General features: G+C 36.2%; 1 protein-coding gene across 1 annotated transcript in view; it reads left to right on the top strand.

Moving 5' to 3' along the window:
* The window catches only part of SERINC1 (serine incorporator 1), a 38,024-nt gene extending 21,511 nt beyond the window's left edge, over window positions 1-16,513 (top strand). The window contains exons 3-10 of the mRNA XM_047732368.1: window positions 252-421; window positions 8,153-8,232; window positions 8,454-8,591; window positions 10,287-10,456; window positions 10,563-10,653; window positions 12,968-13,112; window positions 13,219-13,449; window positions 14,907-16,513. Of these exons, the coding sequence (XP_047588324.1) occupies window positions 252-421; window positions 8,153-8,232; window positions 8,454-8,591; window positions 10,287-10,456; window positions 10,563-10,653; window positions 12,968-13,112; window positions 13,219-13,449; window positions 14,907-15,042 (1,161 nt within the window). The 3' untranslated portion in view covers window positions 15,043-16,513. The remainder of the gene's footprint in view (window positions 1-251; window positions 422-8,152; window positions 8,233-8,453; window positions 8,592-10,286; window positions 10,457-10,562; window positions 10,654-12,967; window positions 13,113-13,218; window positions 13,450-14,906) is intronic.
* The last annotated feature ends 375 nt before the right edge of the window (window positions 16,514-16,888 follow it).

Genomic DNA, 16,888 nt, shown 5'->3' with positions numbered 1-16,888 from the left:
AGGACATTTGGACTAAGTCTGCAAGTCAAAATAAACATCCAGTTTTGGATCCGTTTATAGTTTATCATGGGCTTAAAGTAAAAAGAAAGTTAAATATCTAGCTGATGAAAATGTTCCAGACTTACGTTGCTTACATATTCAGCAGAAACTGTAAAGCATATTTCTGTTTTCTAAACCTGAAACTATCTGATTACCTAGAACTTGTTTTTATTTGAAAAAATTCGATATCATAAACTCTTTGTTTTTTCTAGATTCCTGGATTTTGTGAAAATGAAAAAGGCATTGTTCCTTGTAATATTTTGGTTGGCTATAAAGCTGTGTACCGTTTGTGCTTTGGCTTGGCTATGTTCTATCTTCTCCTCTCTCTGCTAATGATCAAAGTGAAGAGTAGCAGTGATCCAAGAGCTGCAGTCCATAATGGGTATGTCTTTGAATAATACAAAAGTCTAGGTAGTGTTTTCTCAGTTATTTTAGTTTGTCTAAAGAAACTATAAAATAAGTTATGCAATTTTCAGATTTGTTATTCATGAATGACCAGGTAAAAATATCTTTTTGTCTCTACTGAGAATATCAGATTTTAGAAATATAAATATTAAATAGTAGCCTTGGGTCATTTATTGGTATAATCTCTGATGCATGATGTTTTATAGTTCATGATAAAAAGAGGATCTACTGGGGCACCTGGGTGCGGCAGTCAGTGAGCACCCGACTCTGGGTTTTGGCTCCAGGTCATGAGATTTAGCCCCGCCTCGGGCTCCACACTCAGTGTGGAGTCTACTGGCAATTCTCCCTCTCTCTCTGTCCATCCTGCTTGTGCATTCTTTCCCTCTAAATAAATTTTAAAAGGTGGCAGGGATCTACCATATTTGTTACTAATTACAGGGAACTCATTCTTCCTTCTCTTCGTAGTTCTTGGTAGATCAGTGTTATTACTACATGAAACTGAACTTGGTTACTTAGAACTACATTCTCACCAAAATGAAAAATTTTAATCCTCAGCAGGGTGATTTTCTAAATGGTTGGTTGTACTAGACAATCTGAAAAAAACTTTAGGGTCCCTTTTACTAATCTTCCTTAATGAAGAGCATCACTTCCGGTACTTAATTTGAATGTTTTGAATTTTATCTCCCATAAATTTGAATTTTTTGAATTTTTGAATTTTTTTGAAAATTTTCAAAAAAATTTTTGAATTTTTTCTCCCCATAAATTAAAAAAAAATTTTTTTGAATATTTGCTGTTGCTTATTTATTACTAAGATAGGAAGAATGAGCAAGTGAGAAATACAAATGAAATACAAATTAGTGAAAAATATATTGTGACAGGTTGAATTTATTTTGTTTTTTTGTTCTTGTAGTCACTGGTATTTGTTTATTTGTACTTTTACAACTATATTTATTAAATGTGTTTTTAAACACTTTTCAGCGTGCATCACAGAATGGCTATGACAGCTATTCGCGGAGATAACACTCTAGTCAAAGTAGCATGCTTGTAGCACAGTTAACCATTTTCCTTACATGTGTTTTCTTTTTAATTGAGATATAATTAACATATAACATTGTAGATTTAGTACCTACAAAATGTTGATTTCATACATTTGTATATTGCAGTGTTATTACCATTGTAGGGTTAGCCAACACCTCAGTAATGTCACATAGTTATTACTTACTTCTTGGGGTAAGAACAGTTAGCAGCTTTGAGGTCTGTAATACAGTTTTGCTGCTTACAGTCACTATGCTGTGCATTAGATCTCCAGGATTTATGTACTGGTTGCAAGTTTGTTCCCCTTAATGACCTGTCCCAGTTCCGCCCCCCACATACCCCATACTCTGGTAACCATTCTGTTCTCAATAGAGAATTCTATTCTCAATGAACAAGCTTGGCTTTTCTAGATTCCACCTATGAGTGATATCATATGGTATTTTTCTTCAGCTTATCTCAGCACAATGCCTACAGTTAATATATGTCCTTGCAAATGGGAGGGTTTGCTTCTTCCTCGTGGCTGTATAACATTCCATTGTGTATCTGTCTATACCACAGTTTCTTTCTTCATTCATTGACAGACACTTGGGTTGTTTTCATATCTTGCCTATTCTGAATAATGCTGCCGTAAACATGGGAGAGCAGGTATCTTTTTGGTATCCTGTTTGTATTTCCTTTGGGTATGTAACTAGAAGTGGAATTGCTAGATCATATGGTAGTTTTTATTAATTTTTTTTTGAGGAACCTTTATACTGTTTTTCATTGTAGCTGACCTAGTTTACATTCCCACCAGCAGTGCGCAAGGGTTTCCTTTTCACCACATCCTTGTCAACATTTGTTACTTCTTGTCTTCTTAATGATAGCCATTTCATTTTAACAAGTGTGAGATGATATTTCATAATGGCTTTTATTTACATTTCCCAGATGATCAGTGATACTAAGCACCTTTTTAAATACCTTTTGGCCATTTGTATGTCTTTGGAAAAATAGCTGAGTTCCTCTGCCCATCTTTTAATGGATTTTTCTGTTTCTTGATTTAGTCTTGATAGGTTGTATGTTTTTAAAGAGTTTATCCATATCTTCTGGTTATGCAATTTGTTGACATAAAATTCTTCAAGCAGTTTCTTACGAATGTATTTCCATAGCATCGGTTGTAATGTCTCCTCTTCTGTTTTTGATTTTGAGTACTCTTTTTTTCTTAGTCTAGCTAAAGGTTGTCACTTTTATCTTTTTGAAATACCAGCTCTAGTTTAATTGATCTTTTCTATTTTTTTCTGTTCTGTATCACGTTTATTTCCACTCTGATCTTTGTTATTTCCCTGCTTCTGCTAACTTTGGCCTTGCTTTTTCTAGTCCTTGAGGTATAGTTAAGGTTATTAGAGATCTGTTTTCTTTATATATGCATTTTTCACTATATACTTCCTCTCAGAACTTTTTTTAACGCAGATTTCTTTTTATTTTATTTTTTTATCTTTTTTACTAATTATTTTTATTGACCTGTAATGTGTATTATTTGCCCCAGGGGTACAGGTATGTGAATTGTCCGGTTTACACATTTCACAACACTCACCATATCCCATACCCTCCCTAATGTCCATAACCCAGCCACCCTCTCCATAACCCCTCTCCCCCCAGTAGCCCTCCGTTTGTTTTATGAGGTTGAGAGTCTCTTACGGTTTGCCTCCCTCCTGATCCCATCTTGTTTCATTTTCCCCCCAGGCCCCCACCCTGTGTCTCAAATTATTATTTTATATATACATATAAAATAATAATAATTATATATATATATATTAAGATGATGTATATATACACATCTTCTTATCCATTCATCTGTTGATGGACATCTAGGTTCTTTCCATAGTTTGGCTATTGTGAACACTGCTGCTATAAACTTTCGGGTCCACGTGCCCCTTCGGATCACAACATTTGCATCTTTAGGATAAATACCCAGTGGTGCGATTGCTGGGTCATGGGGTAGCTCTATTTTCAACTTTTTGAGGAACCTTCATGCTGTCTTCCAGAGTGGCTGCACCAGCTTGCATTCCCACCAACAGTGTAGGAGGGTTCGCCTTTTTCCGCATCCTCTCCAGTATCTATCGTTTCCTGACTTGTTAATTTTAGCCATTCTGACTGGTGTGAGATGGTATTTCATTGTGGTTTTGATTAGTATTTCCCTGGTGCCGAGTGATATTGAGCACTTTTTCATGTGTCTGTTGGCCATCTGGATGCCTTTTTTGCAGAAATGTCTGTTCATATCCTCTGCCCCTTTCTTGACTGGATTACTTGTTCTTTGGGTGTTGAGTTTGAAAAGCTCTTTATAGGTGTTGGATACTAGCCCTTTATCTGATAAGTCATTTGCGAATATCTTCACCCATTCAGAACTGCTTTTGCAGTGTCCTGTATGTTTTATTTATTATGTTGTTTGTATTTTCATTTGTTTAGAGATAATTTCTCTTTTGATTTCTTTTTTGATCTCTTGATTTTGCAGGAGTGTGTTGTTTAGTTTCCATGTGCTTGGAAATTTTCCAGGTTTCCTTTCTAGTTTCATTCTGTTGTCATTGGAAAAAAAAAAAAAACTTGGTATGATTTCAGTCTTTTTAAATTTAAAAAGACTTTCTGGGGTCCTGTCATGTGATCTGTTCATGTTAGAGAAAGCTCCATATGCACTTGAGAAGCATGTGTATTCTGTTGCTGTTGGATGGATTGTTCTTTAAATGTGTTCCGTCCATTTGGCCTAACGTATCGTTCAAATCCAGAATTTCCTTGTTGATTTTCTGTCTGGAGGATTTATCCATTGCTGAAAGTGTGGGGTATTGAGGTCTCTTACTGTTATTGTTACCCATTTCTCCCTTAAAATCTGTTAGTATTTGCTTAATATACTCAAGTGTTCTAATGTTGGGTATATATATATTTATGATTGTATCTTCATGGAGAATTGAGTTGGCCCCTTTACTATTATATAACAGCCTTCTTTGTCTTGTTACCTTTTTTTTTTTTTTTTAAGATTTTATTTATTTGTCAGAGCACAAGCAGGGAGAGTGGCAGGCAGAGCAGGTAGAGGGGAGAAGCAGGCTCCTGGCTGAGCAGGGAGCCCACCCGATGCGGGGCTTGATCCCAGGAATACCTGAGCCAAAGGCAGTCGCTTAACTGACTTGAGCCACCCAAGCATCCCTCCTGTTACCTTTTTTGTCTTAAAGTTTTCTTGTTTGATATAGGTATGCTAACCGTACTTGATTTTGCTTTCCAATTGCATGGAATATCCTTTACTATCCCTTCACTTTGAGCCTGGGAGACTTCTTAAATCTGAAGTGAGTCTTCTATGCAGCATATAGTTGGGTCTTGGTTTTTTATCCATCTAACCATACCATGCTTTTTGATTGGTAAATTTAGTCATATACACATTTAGGGTAATAATTATTGGTATGTAAGGCCTTAGTAATGTTACGTTATTTATTGCTTTTTGATTGTTTTGTATTTCCGTTGTTTCTTTTTCCTCCATTTCTGCTTGCTTTTGTAAATTGGTGTTCTTTGCTTCTTGTTTCCCTTTATCTTTTGTGAACCTACTGTAGGTTTTCGCTTTGTGGCTACTGTGGGGCTTACCTAAAACATCTTTTAGATAAAACAGGCCATTTTAAGCTGTTAGCATAGCAGCTTAACTCCAATTGTATACAAAAGCTCTATCCAGTTAATCCTCCCCTTTGAGAATTTTGATGTCACAATTTAACAATTTTTATATTATGTATTAACATAATACAGTTTTTTAATAGTTCTTACTAGCCTTTATACTTAAATAGTAACATATCATATTATAGAATTAGTTTCCTAAATCTTACTGTTTATTCTTCACCAGTCTGTTATATATGTTCATATGTTTTCATATCACTAATTAGCATTTTTCATTTAAGCTTGGTCTTTTTTTTTTTTTTTTTTTTTTTTGCAAGATAGGTCTAGTAGTGGTGAACTCAGCTTTTATTTATCTGGGAAAGTATTTCTCTTTCATATCTGAAGGATGACTGGTAGAAGGAATATTCTTGGCTGGCAGGTTTTTTTTTCTTTCAAAACTTAGAATGTGTCGTTTCCCTCCCTCTTGGCCTGTAGAATTTCTGCTGTGAGAAATCTGCTAGCTTAGTGGGAGATCATTTGTAGATTAAGATCCTTTTTTCCTCTGGCTGCTTTTAGGATTCTTTTTCTTCCATCTTCTGACAGTTTGTGTTTTAGAGAGGGTCTTTTGCATTGAGATAATAGCAGTAATAAATTTATTAGATTTGTGAACTCAGGTATATAATACTTCCCAGGCTTGGGAAATTCTCCATTACTTCTTTAAATAAACTTTGCCCCCTTCTTTCTTTCCTCTCCTCTGGAACACTAATTATTCTAATATTTAGATACCATAGATCAAATGGCTTGCTTCACTCTTTTTCATTCTTTTTTCCTCTGTTCACGCTTACGGGGGTATTTCAAAATTTGTGTTCTCTGGGTTGCTGATTCTGTTGGACATTTGATGTACCCTGCCGCAAGTGCTCTCTTGCATTTTTCATTTCTTTCATCATATTCTTTGGCTCCAGATGTTGGTTCTTTTTTTTACGGTTTCTGGCTTTGCTAAAGTTCTCGTTTTGTTCATGTATTTTTTCCCTGATTTTGTCTTTTTGTGTTTTCTGGGAGCTCATTGAGTTTCCTTAAAGCAGCTATTATTCTTTATGCACTAGATTGCAAGATTCTGTGCCTTTGAGCTCAGTTGTTGGATTATTATCTTCTGTTGATGGGAGTGTTTTCTTGTTCCCTGTAGTTTTGTGTTTTGCTTGAGGTAGCAGATAAGTCTCTACTGGTTGCCTTCAGATGGGGTGTACTCTTGATCCTGTTACGTGTCTGGAGTTCTCTGTGACCTTGTATTTATACACTGGCTGCACACTTCTTGCTCCCTTTTGTGGAAGAAGTCTTAAGCTTTCATGACTTTTCGGGTTCTTAAAACTCACCTTACTGGCTACTGGAGGTCTTTGTTTGTTTGTGTTTTCCAGAAGGTGGCACTAGGGCTGAAGTTTGTGGTTTCTCCTCTCCCTTCCCTACAGATGGTGGTGTTTTTCTCAGAGCACTCTCATTTCTGGATTGGCTCTTTCTGCCACACTTGGGAGCACACACGGAGAGCTGGCTGCAGAGTGGGTTTAGTACTCCAGGTGTTTGGGGTCCCACACAGCCAGCAGAAATAACCTTGGCTGAGTATCTCCCAGAGACTTGTGAACATATTTCCTGCTTAAATCCTGAATGTAATTGGCAGAAACTGTGTTCCTTTAATGCTTTTTGATGTTCTTTGCTGCTGCTTTTCCCATTTCCTGTTCCCCCTTAGTCATGGAGGTCCTGCCTCCATAATCTGGGTGCTTCTGGAGAGAAATGGGTTTCTTTAGAATTGTCCCGCAGTGTTGGAGTAGCTATCACTCACAGTTCTCGTTTTGCTCCAGGGGAGAGGTTGCTGCCAGGTAGTGTCCATACTCTCTTGCCAGGTGTAGGGGCGGTGCTGACAAAGTTTCTCTTCCCCTCTCTGTTGCACTGAAACTCATCTCCCCGACACACATACAGGCCATGCTGGAATCTTCCCTCAGGAGAGCTAGACTATTATAAGTTGTCTCTCATTTATGGGTATTTGCATACATCAGCAGTCTAGGTTTTCCCCAACTGGGAAAAGGTGGGAGGGCTTAGGGATGTTTATTAGTTCTGCAGCCTATACCAGAGTCTGTCTGCCTATTACCAAATACACAGGTGCTGGAGACGATTTTCCTGGGTCTCTTAAATGTTTTTTTGTTTTGTTTTGTTTTTTAAAGATTTTATTTATTTATTTGACAGAGAGAGATCACAAGCAGGCAGAGAGGCAGGCAGAGAGACAGGAGGAAGCAGGCTCCCTGCTGAGCAGAGAGCCCGATGCGGGACTCGATCCCAGGACTCCGAGATCATGACCTGAGCCGAAGGCAGCGGCTTAACCCACTGAGCCACCCAGGCACCCCTCTTAAATGTTTCTTGATCTCACACCCTGCTCCCCAGAGACCCTTCTGTTAATGGTTGGAAGCCTAATTAGTTGTTAAGAACAGGGGAACCAAAAAATAGGCTCTTTGCCATCAAGACGCTGATGTCCTAAAAGCTAGTGTTTTTTTTTATTATCAGAGTTTTGGATGGAGCATTTATCATGTGTTTATAAAACCTGTTCATTTGTACAGTGCACTTTATACTTTCACATATTATTTTTAATTTCTTATTCATGTAAAGTTAACATACAGTGGTAACATTAGTTTCAGGTATACAATATAATAATTCAACAGTTCCATATATTTCTCAGCATTCATCAGGATAAGTGTACTCTTAATCCCTTTATCTGTTTCACCCACCTCCCCTCTGGCATCCACTCATTTGTTCTCTGTAAAGTTTGGGGTTTTTTGGTCTTTTTTATTTTGTTCATTTGTTTTCTTCCTTAAATTTCACTTAGCATTATACCCATTCATTATTTAAAATAAACCTGTGAATATAGAATACTCTCATTTCTCATAGTGAATGAATTATAAATCTTTCTTTCTTAAAACAGTCCTAAACAGTCACATAAACTTTTTTCAGATGCTCTTAAAAGATTTCATATATGAAACTATTGATTGAGTGAATTTGTATTAGTAAACTCTATTTCTGTTTCTTTCAGATTTTGGTTCTTTAAATTTGCTGCAGCAATTGCGATTATTATTGGGGCTTTCTTCATTCCAGAAGGAACTTTTACAACTGGTAATAAATCTTTTCATAATTGTGTGATGTTTATATTTTATAAAGAAACTGAGATAACTGTTTCTTGGAACTGTAACACTACTTGTTTTGTTTTTCTTTTTTCCTCCTGTTGGCAAAATCAAGACATTTGTGTAAAATATTTCCTTTTGTGTATTTTGATTACGAAGGTGAAATAGTAAAAAGTGAACCAGCCACTGATTTGTATTTTTTTTTTCTTTCAGTGTGGTTTTATGTAGGCATGGCAGGTGCCTTTTGCTTCATCCTCATACAGCTAGTCTTACTTATTGATTTTGCCCATTCATGGAATGAATCATGGGTTGAAAAAATGGAAGAAGGGAACTCAAGATGTTGGTATGCAGGTAAGCTTTTTTCTTGGAGCATCTTCAAGATAGGTGAACTTTGAAGGTGAGAGCATGTATGTAGACTATAGGGAAATCAAGATCTTTATGGTGTTTTTGTGAGTGGCATCTTATCACATTGTGTCAACAACTTTACTTGTTGAAATAGTTTTTAGGTAATTGATTAGAACATACCTAAGAGCCAGAAAATAATCCAGAGTACCTTGAAGGGCTAAAATAGATGTTGCAAAGGCTGTGTTCTATGGCTGACAATATGTACCTTTTACAGCGTAATTTCCTATTTTACAGCAGGTTAAAAATACTAAAGGGACTAGGACTGCTAGAAATAAACAGTGGCATAATTCATAAACATCAGCATGCAGAAAAAATATAAAAAGCAACTCTAGAACATTTCTTTTTATATAAGTGGAAAGATGCCTTTTTGTGTCAGTAACACGTAATGGGGTTCTTAAAGTACTATGACTGTTTTATTTGTAATGATGAGCTTGAGTCCAGTGGTTATACTGCAGAACAGGGATCAGAATTCATTTGCTTGCCCCAGATGATGAAAAGGAGGGAAGAGACTCAGGTTAAAGTGCATAGGCAATCCTTGTGCAAACAGAACTGTGATGACCGTATTTTATTTAAGGTGCATAGCTGCCGCTCAGTTTCATATAGTAGTTGCCTTGTGGAAATGTGGGCTCAGTATTGCTTGAATTTTTTCTGATTCCTTTTAAAAGGAGCCATAAATATAAACTTTTATGTGAAATGATAAGAGTTTCCATTAAATATTTTAAATCAGATTGAAAGCTATATTCATTCTTACCTGCTAGCCTGATACTTCTCTCACAACTACTTTTATTTGATCTCAGTGGTTAAAATAAAGAGAGTTTAGTATCCAAAGAAATAAGCTTCAGTCATTTGGAAAATTCACTTTTATAGAACACGTCATTCTTTAATGCAAATCTCATGCAAGAGTTTGTTTTGTTTCCTGCTATATCCCCAGTGCTTAGAACTTTGCAGGCATTCAGTAAATATGTGTTGGGTGGATCCCGGCAGGCACATCTGCATAAACACCTGTATATTAAGGACTCATTAGCACAAAAACACACTCTGTGTTTTAATTTACATAGAAGAAACTTGGGTTGTCTTATTAAATAATAATGACTTACTGTTATGTAATAAAATTTTTTTTTTAAAGATAATTAGTTAAGGGGTGCCTGAGTGGCTCATTCAGTTATGCATTGGACTTGATCTCATCTCAGGTCTTGATCTCAGGGTTGTGAGTTCAAGTCCTGCATTGGGATCCACATTAGGCATGAAGACTACTTAAAAACATTTTTTAAAAATAAAAAATAATTAGTTAATACAGGAAAGCATTGTTTTATGGACTTAGCATTAAGTAATTTTTTTATTTTTCTGTATTTTGAAAATTAAGGCCACTGTGTGTGAATGTGTTTGTAATGGAGCTATTACTCTTAATGAAATTTTTAATGTTACCTTACTGCCCTTGAAAATACTATAGTGAGCTATGTGTAAGGACTATAAAATCACTGTGATAAAGTTCAGAAATATTCTTCTCTGCTTTTATAGCCTACATAATGCAGACAGTGTTGCTTAAAATACGTTTTGAATGATTGTTTTTAAAATGAGCCCTATGCCTAATTCCTAATATTCGTGATACATTCTAATTGTCCAATTATATTTCTTTCACAGCATTGTTATCAGCTACAGCTCTGAATTATCTGCTGTCTTTAGTTGCTATCGTCCTATTCTTTGTTTATTATACTCATCCAGCCAGTTGTTCAGAAAATAAAGCATTCATCAGTGTCAACATGCTCCTCTGCCTTGGTGCTTCTGTAATGTCTATACTGCCAAAAATCCAAGTATGATCTTTATATCATTAGTTTTTATGAAGCTTCCATTTTTCTAAGTTTCCTCTAAATCTTGAATGATGTCAGAATATTTATTTGTCGTAATTTTTCTTTGTAGGAATCACAACCAAGATCTGGTTTGTTACAGTCTTCAGTAATCACAGTCTACACAATGTATTTGACATGGTCTGCTATGACCAATGAACCAGGTATGTTTTGTTTGCTTGGGTTTCTTTCTTTTTTTTTTTTTTTTTGGTAAGATTTTATATTATTTATTTGCCAGAGATTACAGGTAGGCAGAGAGGCAGATAGAGGGCTGTGGTGGGGGAGTAGGCTCCCTGCTGAGCAGAGACCCCCCCGATGCGGGACTTGATTCCAGGACCCTGGGATCATGACCTGAGCCGAAGGCAGAGGCTTTAACCCACTGAGCCACGTAGGTGCCCTAAGAGAAGTGTTTTTGTTTTGTTTGTTTTTTTTAAAGATTGTATTTATTTGACAGAGAGGGAGAGAGAGTGTGAGTAGGCAGAGCGGCAGGCAGAGGGAGAGGGAGAAACAGTCTCTCCACCGAGCAGGGAGCCTGATGTGGGGCTCGATCCCAGGAACGTGGGATCATGACCTGAGCCGAACAGCCGGTTAACCAACTGTGCCACCCAGGCGCCCCTTATTTCTTTTTAATGAATTCTATAACTTTTTTTTTTCATAAATGATTATTTTGTGAAAGTAAGCTATTTAAAAAATTAGCCTCTGGGGTGCCTAGGTGGCTTAGTGGGTTAAGAATCTGACTCTTGATTTTTGGCCCAGGTCCTTGATGTCATGGATCCTGAGATGGATCTCTGGATCACTCAGGAGGGAGTCTTCTTGAGAGTCTTTCTCTCCCTCAGACCCCTGCCACCCAACGCTCTCTTGCTCTTACTTTCTCTCATTCTAAAATAAGTAAATAAATCTTTAAAAAATAAGCCTCTAGAAGAAAACAGTATGGAAATAATAGCATTTTCATATTTGATGTACTGCTATGTATTTTTTCACTTTGCTTCTTTCACTAACAAATTATAATCGTAATGAAAATTATAACAAATATACCTAATTTGTACAGTCATATTTATGATTGTGTGTGTGTGTGTGTTTGTATGTGTGTATATATATATATAGTGGGTGTGTATTAGAAAAGCTATTAAAATGCTCCTTGATTCATTGCTAAGCAGTATAGTTTTGTTTTTAACTAATTAAGATACTATTTTTGTCTGTGAGTACCTTGCAAGTGAATATAATTGGGCTTTCTAATGAATCTCTTTATAGGCCAGTTATATTGCATTCCATGAGATTAAGAAGCCAATATAAATCATTTGGGGTGAAACAGATGAGCAAGAAATTAGTTACTGATTTTGAAAAGGAAGAAATGGTGCCTTTTACTTAAAATTACAAAATGTTACCTGAATCTGATTTCAAGTTTATAAACTCAGTAGATGCTTTATCAATAGTGGGATGAAGGCTGTTTTGTTTTGTTTTTTAATTAAAGATTTTATTTATTTATTTATTTGACAGATAGAGATCACAAGTAGGCAGAGAGGCAGGCAGAGAGAGAGGGGAGAAAGCAGGCTCCCTGCTGAGCAGAGCGCCCAATGGGGGGCTCGATCCCAGGACCCTGGGATCATGACCTGAGCCGAAGGCAGAGGCTTTAACCCACTGAGCCACCCAGGCGCCCTGATGAAGGCTGTTTTTAGTATTACAGAAAAGGTTATTTTTGTTCAGGTATTAAGTAGTTAGAAAAATTTTTTTATTAATTTGTTTTAGAGCTTACTCTTACCTGAATGGCTCTAAGATTAGAATCAATTTTGTCTTATTTTTCCCCCTAATTAATGATTGTTTTCATCATAAGATGGTAGTTGATATATCTGACTTTATGGAAGAGAGAAACATTTTGGATACTTTAGTGAATAAAGACTTTACTTTTTCTTACAAAAGTTAACAGTATGGATTAGGTCATTATGAATTTGGACATTTCCACAAAGCACTTGTTAAAATTCTAATTAACTGGTAATTTTATGTGTAAGCTCCCTTGCCTACATAGCAGTGTACTTTGACAAGTTTATAAATTTCATAAAGTCACTATTCTTCTCTTACAATATATATTAGGAAAAGCCACTGTATCTTCATTTAGAACACCTGAATTTTATTCCTAACTGTACTAGGGTTTTATTATACTTATGAGAGCTCATCTAAATTTCACCTTTTTCTTGATCAGTTTAGAGCTTAATATCCTCTCCGTTCTGGACATTTTTCTGGGCACTTCTATAAAGTTAGTGCTCTTATATTTAAAAGGTCTCATTATCAATAAATACAAGTTTTTCAGATTACTTTTTTCTTGTATCTGTGCCTTTTTCCAGGAAAATTATTTGAATATGCAAGGGCCATAAAGAGGTTAAAAAAAAAAAAGAAAATAAAAACACTTGTAACTAGGTCGCCCAAAATAAATTCCTTCTTATACTGTCTGGCATTTTAATTTGACCTTAATTTACATTACAGAAACAAACTGCAACCCAAGTCTACTAAGCATAATTGGGTACAATACAACAAACACTGTCCCAAAGGAGGGGCAGTCTGTCCAGTGGTGGCATGCTCAAGGAATTATAGGACTGATCCTCTTTTTATTATGTGTGTTTTATTCAAGGTAAGAAAAATTGTGGATTATTTTTTAACAAGAAATCTAGCCATTCATTTAAAAATCAGTTTTTTAAATACCCTTTTTCCTTCTTCCTTAACTGTCTTTTATGCAGCATCCGTACTTCAAACAACAGTCAGGTTAATAAATTGACTCTAACAAGTGATGAGTCAACATTAATAGAAGATGGTGGAGCCAGAAGTGATGGATCACTGGAGGATGGAGACGATGTTCACCGAGCTATAGATAATGAAAGGGATGGTGTTACTTACAGTTATTCCTTCTTTCACTTCATGCTTTTCTTAGCTTCACTTTATATCATGATGACCCTTACCAACTGGTACAGGTAATTATATTTCATGAAAACTTGGCATGTGGAAATTTCGATGTTTTTCATCATTGCATTGTATGTAAAACATGTGGTATGAAGTACTTTTTATCCTCCAGTGTATTTCAAAATTTACATCTAAATGAATGAGATCAGTATAAGAAGTGTAGACTTTACTTCCTTGCTTTGGCATTAATATTGAAATACTTCCAGATCTTGAAGAGATTAAAATCAGAAGCCTCATGAAATTACACATTTTTTACAGAAATTACCATGTTAATATTAGATTATTTTTCATTTTAAGAGCAGACTTTACTGACATTTACTATTGAAAAATAAGTATTTTTTTAAAAATTCCTACACTGCGGCATATTAAGTGATAAGAATCCATGTAGTGTTCAGTAATTCACAGCTTTGGCTGTCAGATAACATTAAACATTAAGACTTTAGATTGGGGCACCCTGCTGGCTCCGTTAGAGGAGCATGTGACTCTTGATCTCTGGGTTATGAGTTCGAGCCCCATGATGGGTGTAAAGATTACTTAGAAATAAAATCTTAAAAAAAAAAAACCTTTAGATGAAAAATATTTTTGGTATGTTTCATTTGTACAAAAACCAGCTAAGTTTGGAATGTATTTCCTTCCGAATCTCTTAAATCTGAAAAGGCTGAAAGTGAGAGAGTGGTTCCAATATACGCTTGGAATGGATTACACTTTTTATACAGGATAGGATTGATAAGTCTTTTTTTTTTTTTTTTTAAATTTTTATTTATTTATCAGGGAAAGAGAGAGCACAAGCCAGGGGGAGCAGCAGGCAGAGGGAAAAGCAGGCTTGGCTTCCCTCTGAGCAAAGAGCCTGATGTGGGACTCGATCCCAGAACTCCAGGATCATGACCGGAGCAGAAGGCAGATGCTTAACTGACTGAGCCACCCAGGTGGCCCTAGAATTGATAAATCTTTTATAACAATATCTTACTTAACCGGGCATCACAGTCCATTTCCCTGCTGTCTTATGACTACTAAGCCAGAAGTACAGGATCCCCCCCTACTTTGTTATAGTTTGCATTATGCTACTTCATTTTTATCAAAGGCTTATGCTAGTACCTGCTTTTGCTGACTGAAAGAAACATGAAGAGAAATTTCGCTTTTAAGAAAAAAGCCATTTACTTTACTCATACACGTTTTTTGTAAAAGCAAAGTGGCCTAACAAACGTACAGAAAGTGGGAACCTGTACATAAAGAACCCAAGTATTTAAGAGCTACTTCAGAAGGCCAATGTCCTTTACTCCTTTAAAGGAAATTCTTAATTTTTACCTTCACATTAGTTGCTCAAGTAGTATGACAAGCAGAGCAACGGATTAGCTCAGCAATTGTGTATCTGTTACCACAAACTATACAGAGAATACCTTGAAGTAAAGTTAAGTAGCGTGATGGCTGAATCTAACTCTTTCCCTTTCATTTTTTTCTTAAATTTTAGGTATGAGCCTTCTCGTGAGATGAAGAGTCAGTGGACAGCGGTATGGGTGAAAATCTCTTCTAGTTGGATTGGCATTGTGTTGTATGTTTGGACACTAGTGGCACCACTTGTTCTTACAAATCGTGATTTTGATTGAACAGGACTTCTGGCATGAAAGTCCCACTTTGATCATTGCTTGTTTGAGATTAACAGTATTCCGAACTTTTGTAAAGTTGTGTATGTGTGTGCTTCCCATGTAACTTCTCCAGTGTTCTGGCATGAACTAGATTTTATTGCTTGTCACTTTATCATTGTATTTTTGCCATGCACATTGATATGTGTCTTAGAATGAATTACAAAGGGAGAGATATAGGAGTCTGGTGGTGAAAAGTGGACATTGTTAGGTTTATCCTTAGTTCTGTGCCTGTGAAATTAAGAGTAAAAACACAACTGCTTCTTGACAGTTTGATTTTTAAATTGTGCTAGTCCCTAAGCTGTTTTAGAAAGTATAAAAGGAAATGTATGGCTGCCTTTTGAAATATTTGATGCTTTGCTGTACAAGAGACTGCAAAGAATGTGGCTATTGTAAAATTGTATAAACAAGTGACTTAAATGCTGGTTGTCTGAAAAATCTTTTCAGGTTTTTCCGTTGATGTGAAGATAAGGAACTTACACAGGTAGGGAGTGTTTGATGGACAACAGTGTAAATTATGATGGAGATTAAGAGACAGAGGCGTCATAGAAAGATTGGGGATAGTGGGTTACTAATTTGAATACCCAGTTAGGTTGTAATCTTCCCTGGGTAGGGATGGCCTTTCATATCAACATACCAACTTTGTTTTAGTCATTATAACATAGGCAAAAGTATAGGTTCAATGGAGATGTTAGGAACTCTGAAGGATTTAGACAAAGCTTTTGAAAAAGATAATCATGGGTTAGAAGGTGTACTTTGAAAGTTCATTAAAATCGAAGGTAGTAAACTTTTGACAGGACGTTACTGTAGTACAGACTAAGTAAGCCTCAGGAGATAATTAGATAAAATCTAGTCTAAGCCCTCATTTTAGAAATGAAGAAAACTGAAGCTCAGATAACTGATCAGTGACCAGGCTAGGAAATGCCAAGTTTCCCTAAAACAGCTGGCATTTCTTTGGCATTGAAAAACAACTTCTATTCAAAATACATGCATAATAGATTATACACCTCATTAGTGGTGGTTAATTCGTTATGTGGTTTGCTGGTGTCCAGCTTGCCTTCTACCCATAAACTGAGGCCAGGAGAATGATGGAATGCTATATAGAATATAAACTGCTTATAGTATACTACAATAGGTTCAAAAGATGTTTAAAATGCTTTTGTATTTGCTGCCACTTAATTGAAATATATAGTTTATTATAGTCTTTCAACCTGAAAATCAAGCAGTATGACAGTTAACTTAGAAACTTAGTTACTTGTGTATGTTACTAGTGTCATAATCTTAAAATCTACATTTGCTTCTTTTAAGGTATTTATTACTGTAAATGAAAGATAACAATTCAACTTAATTCCCCAACTTTATTCTGTGTGTTGATATTGTGTTCCATCATTTTGAATGGCTGTGTTCTATCTCTAAATAAATGAATTCAGAGAAAGTGTGTGGTGTACTAATTCTTTAGCAACTCAAATTTAGGTCACTAGAATACTAAGACCTACTTTTTCTCTTCTGTATAAAGGAACCCGAAACAGGGTTTACTGTCCATTTTTTTTTTAAAGATTTTATTTATTTATCTGACAGAGATCACAGGTAGGCAGAGAGGCAGGCAGAGAGAGAGGAAGGGAAGCAGGCTCCCTGCTGAGCAGAGAGCCCGATGCGGGGCTCGATCCCAGGACCCTGGGATTATGACCTGAGCCGAAGGCAGAGGCTTTAACCCACTGAGCCACCCAGGCGCCCCTTACTGTCCATTTTATTTGCTGAAAACCTGAATTATTTTAAAGGTGGTAGTTATACCCTTTTGGTCTTCTGTAAA

Source organism: Lutra lutra, chromosome 6 (assembly GCF_902655055.1).
Source record: "Lutra lutra chromosome 6, mLutLut1.2, whole genome shotgun sequence".
NCBI lineage: Eukaryota > Metazoa > Chordata > Mammalia > Carnivora > Mustelidae > Lutra > Lutra lutra.
Note: the sequence above shows the minus strand (reverse complement) of the source record. Positions and strands in the feature narration are given on the sequence as shown.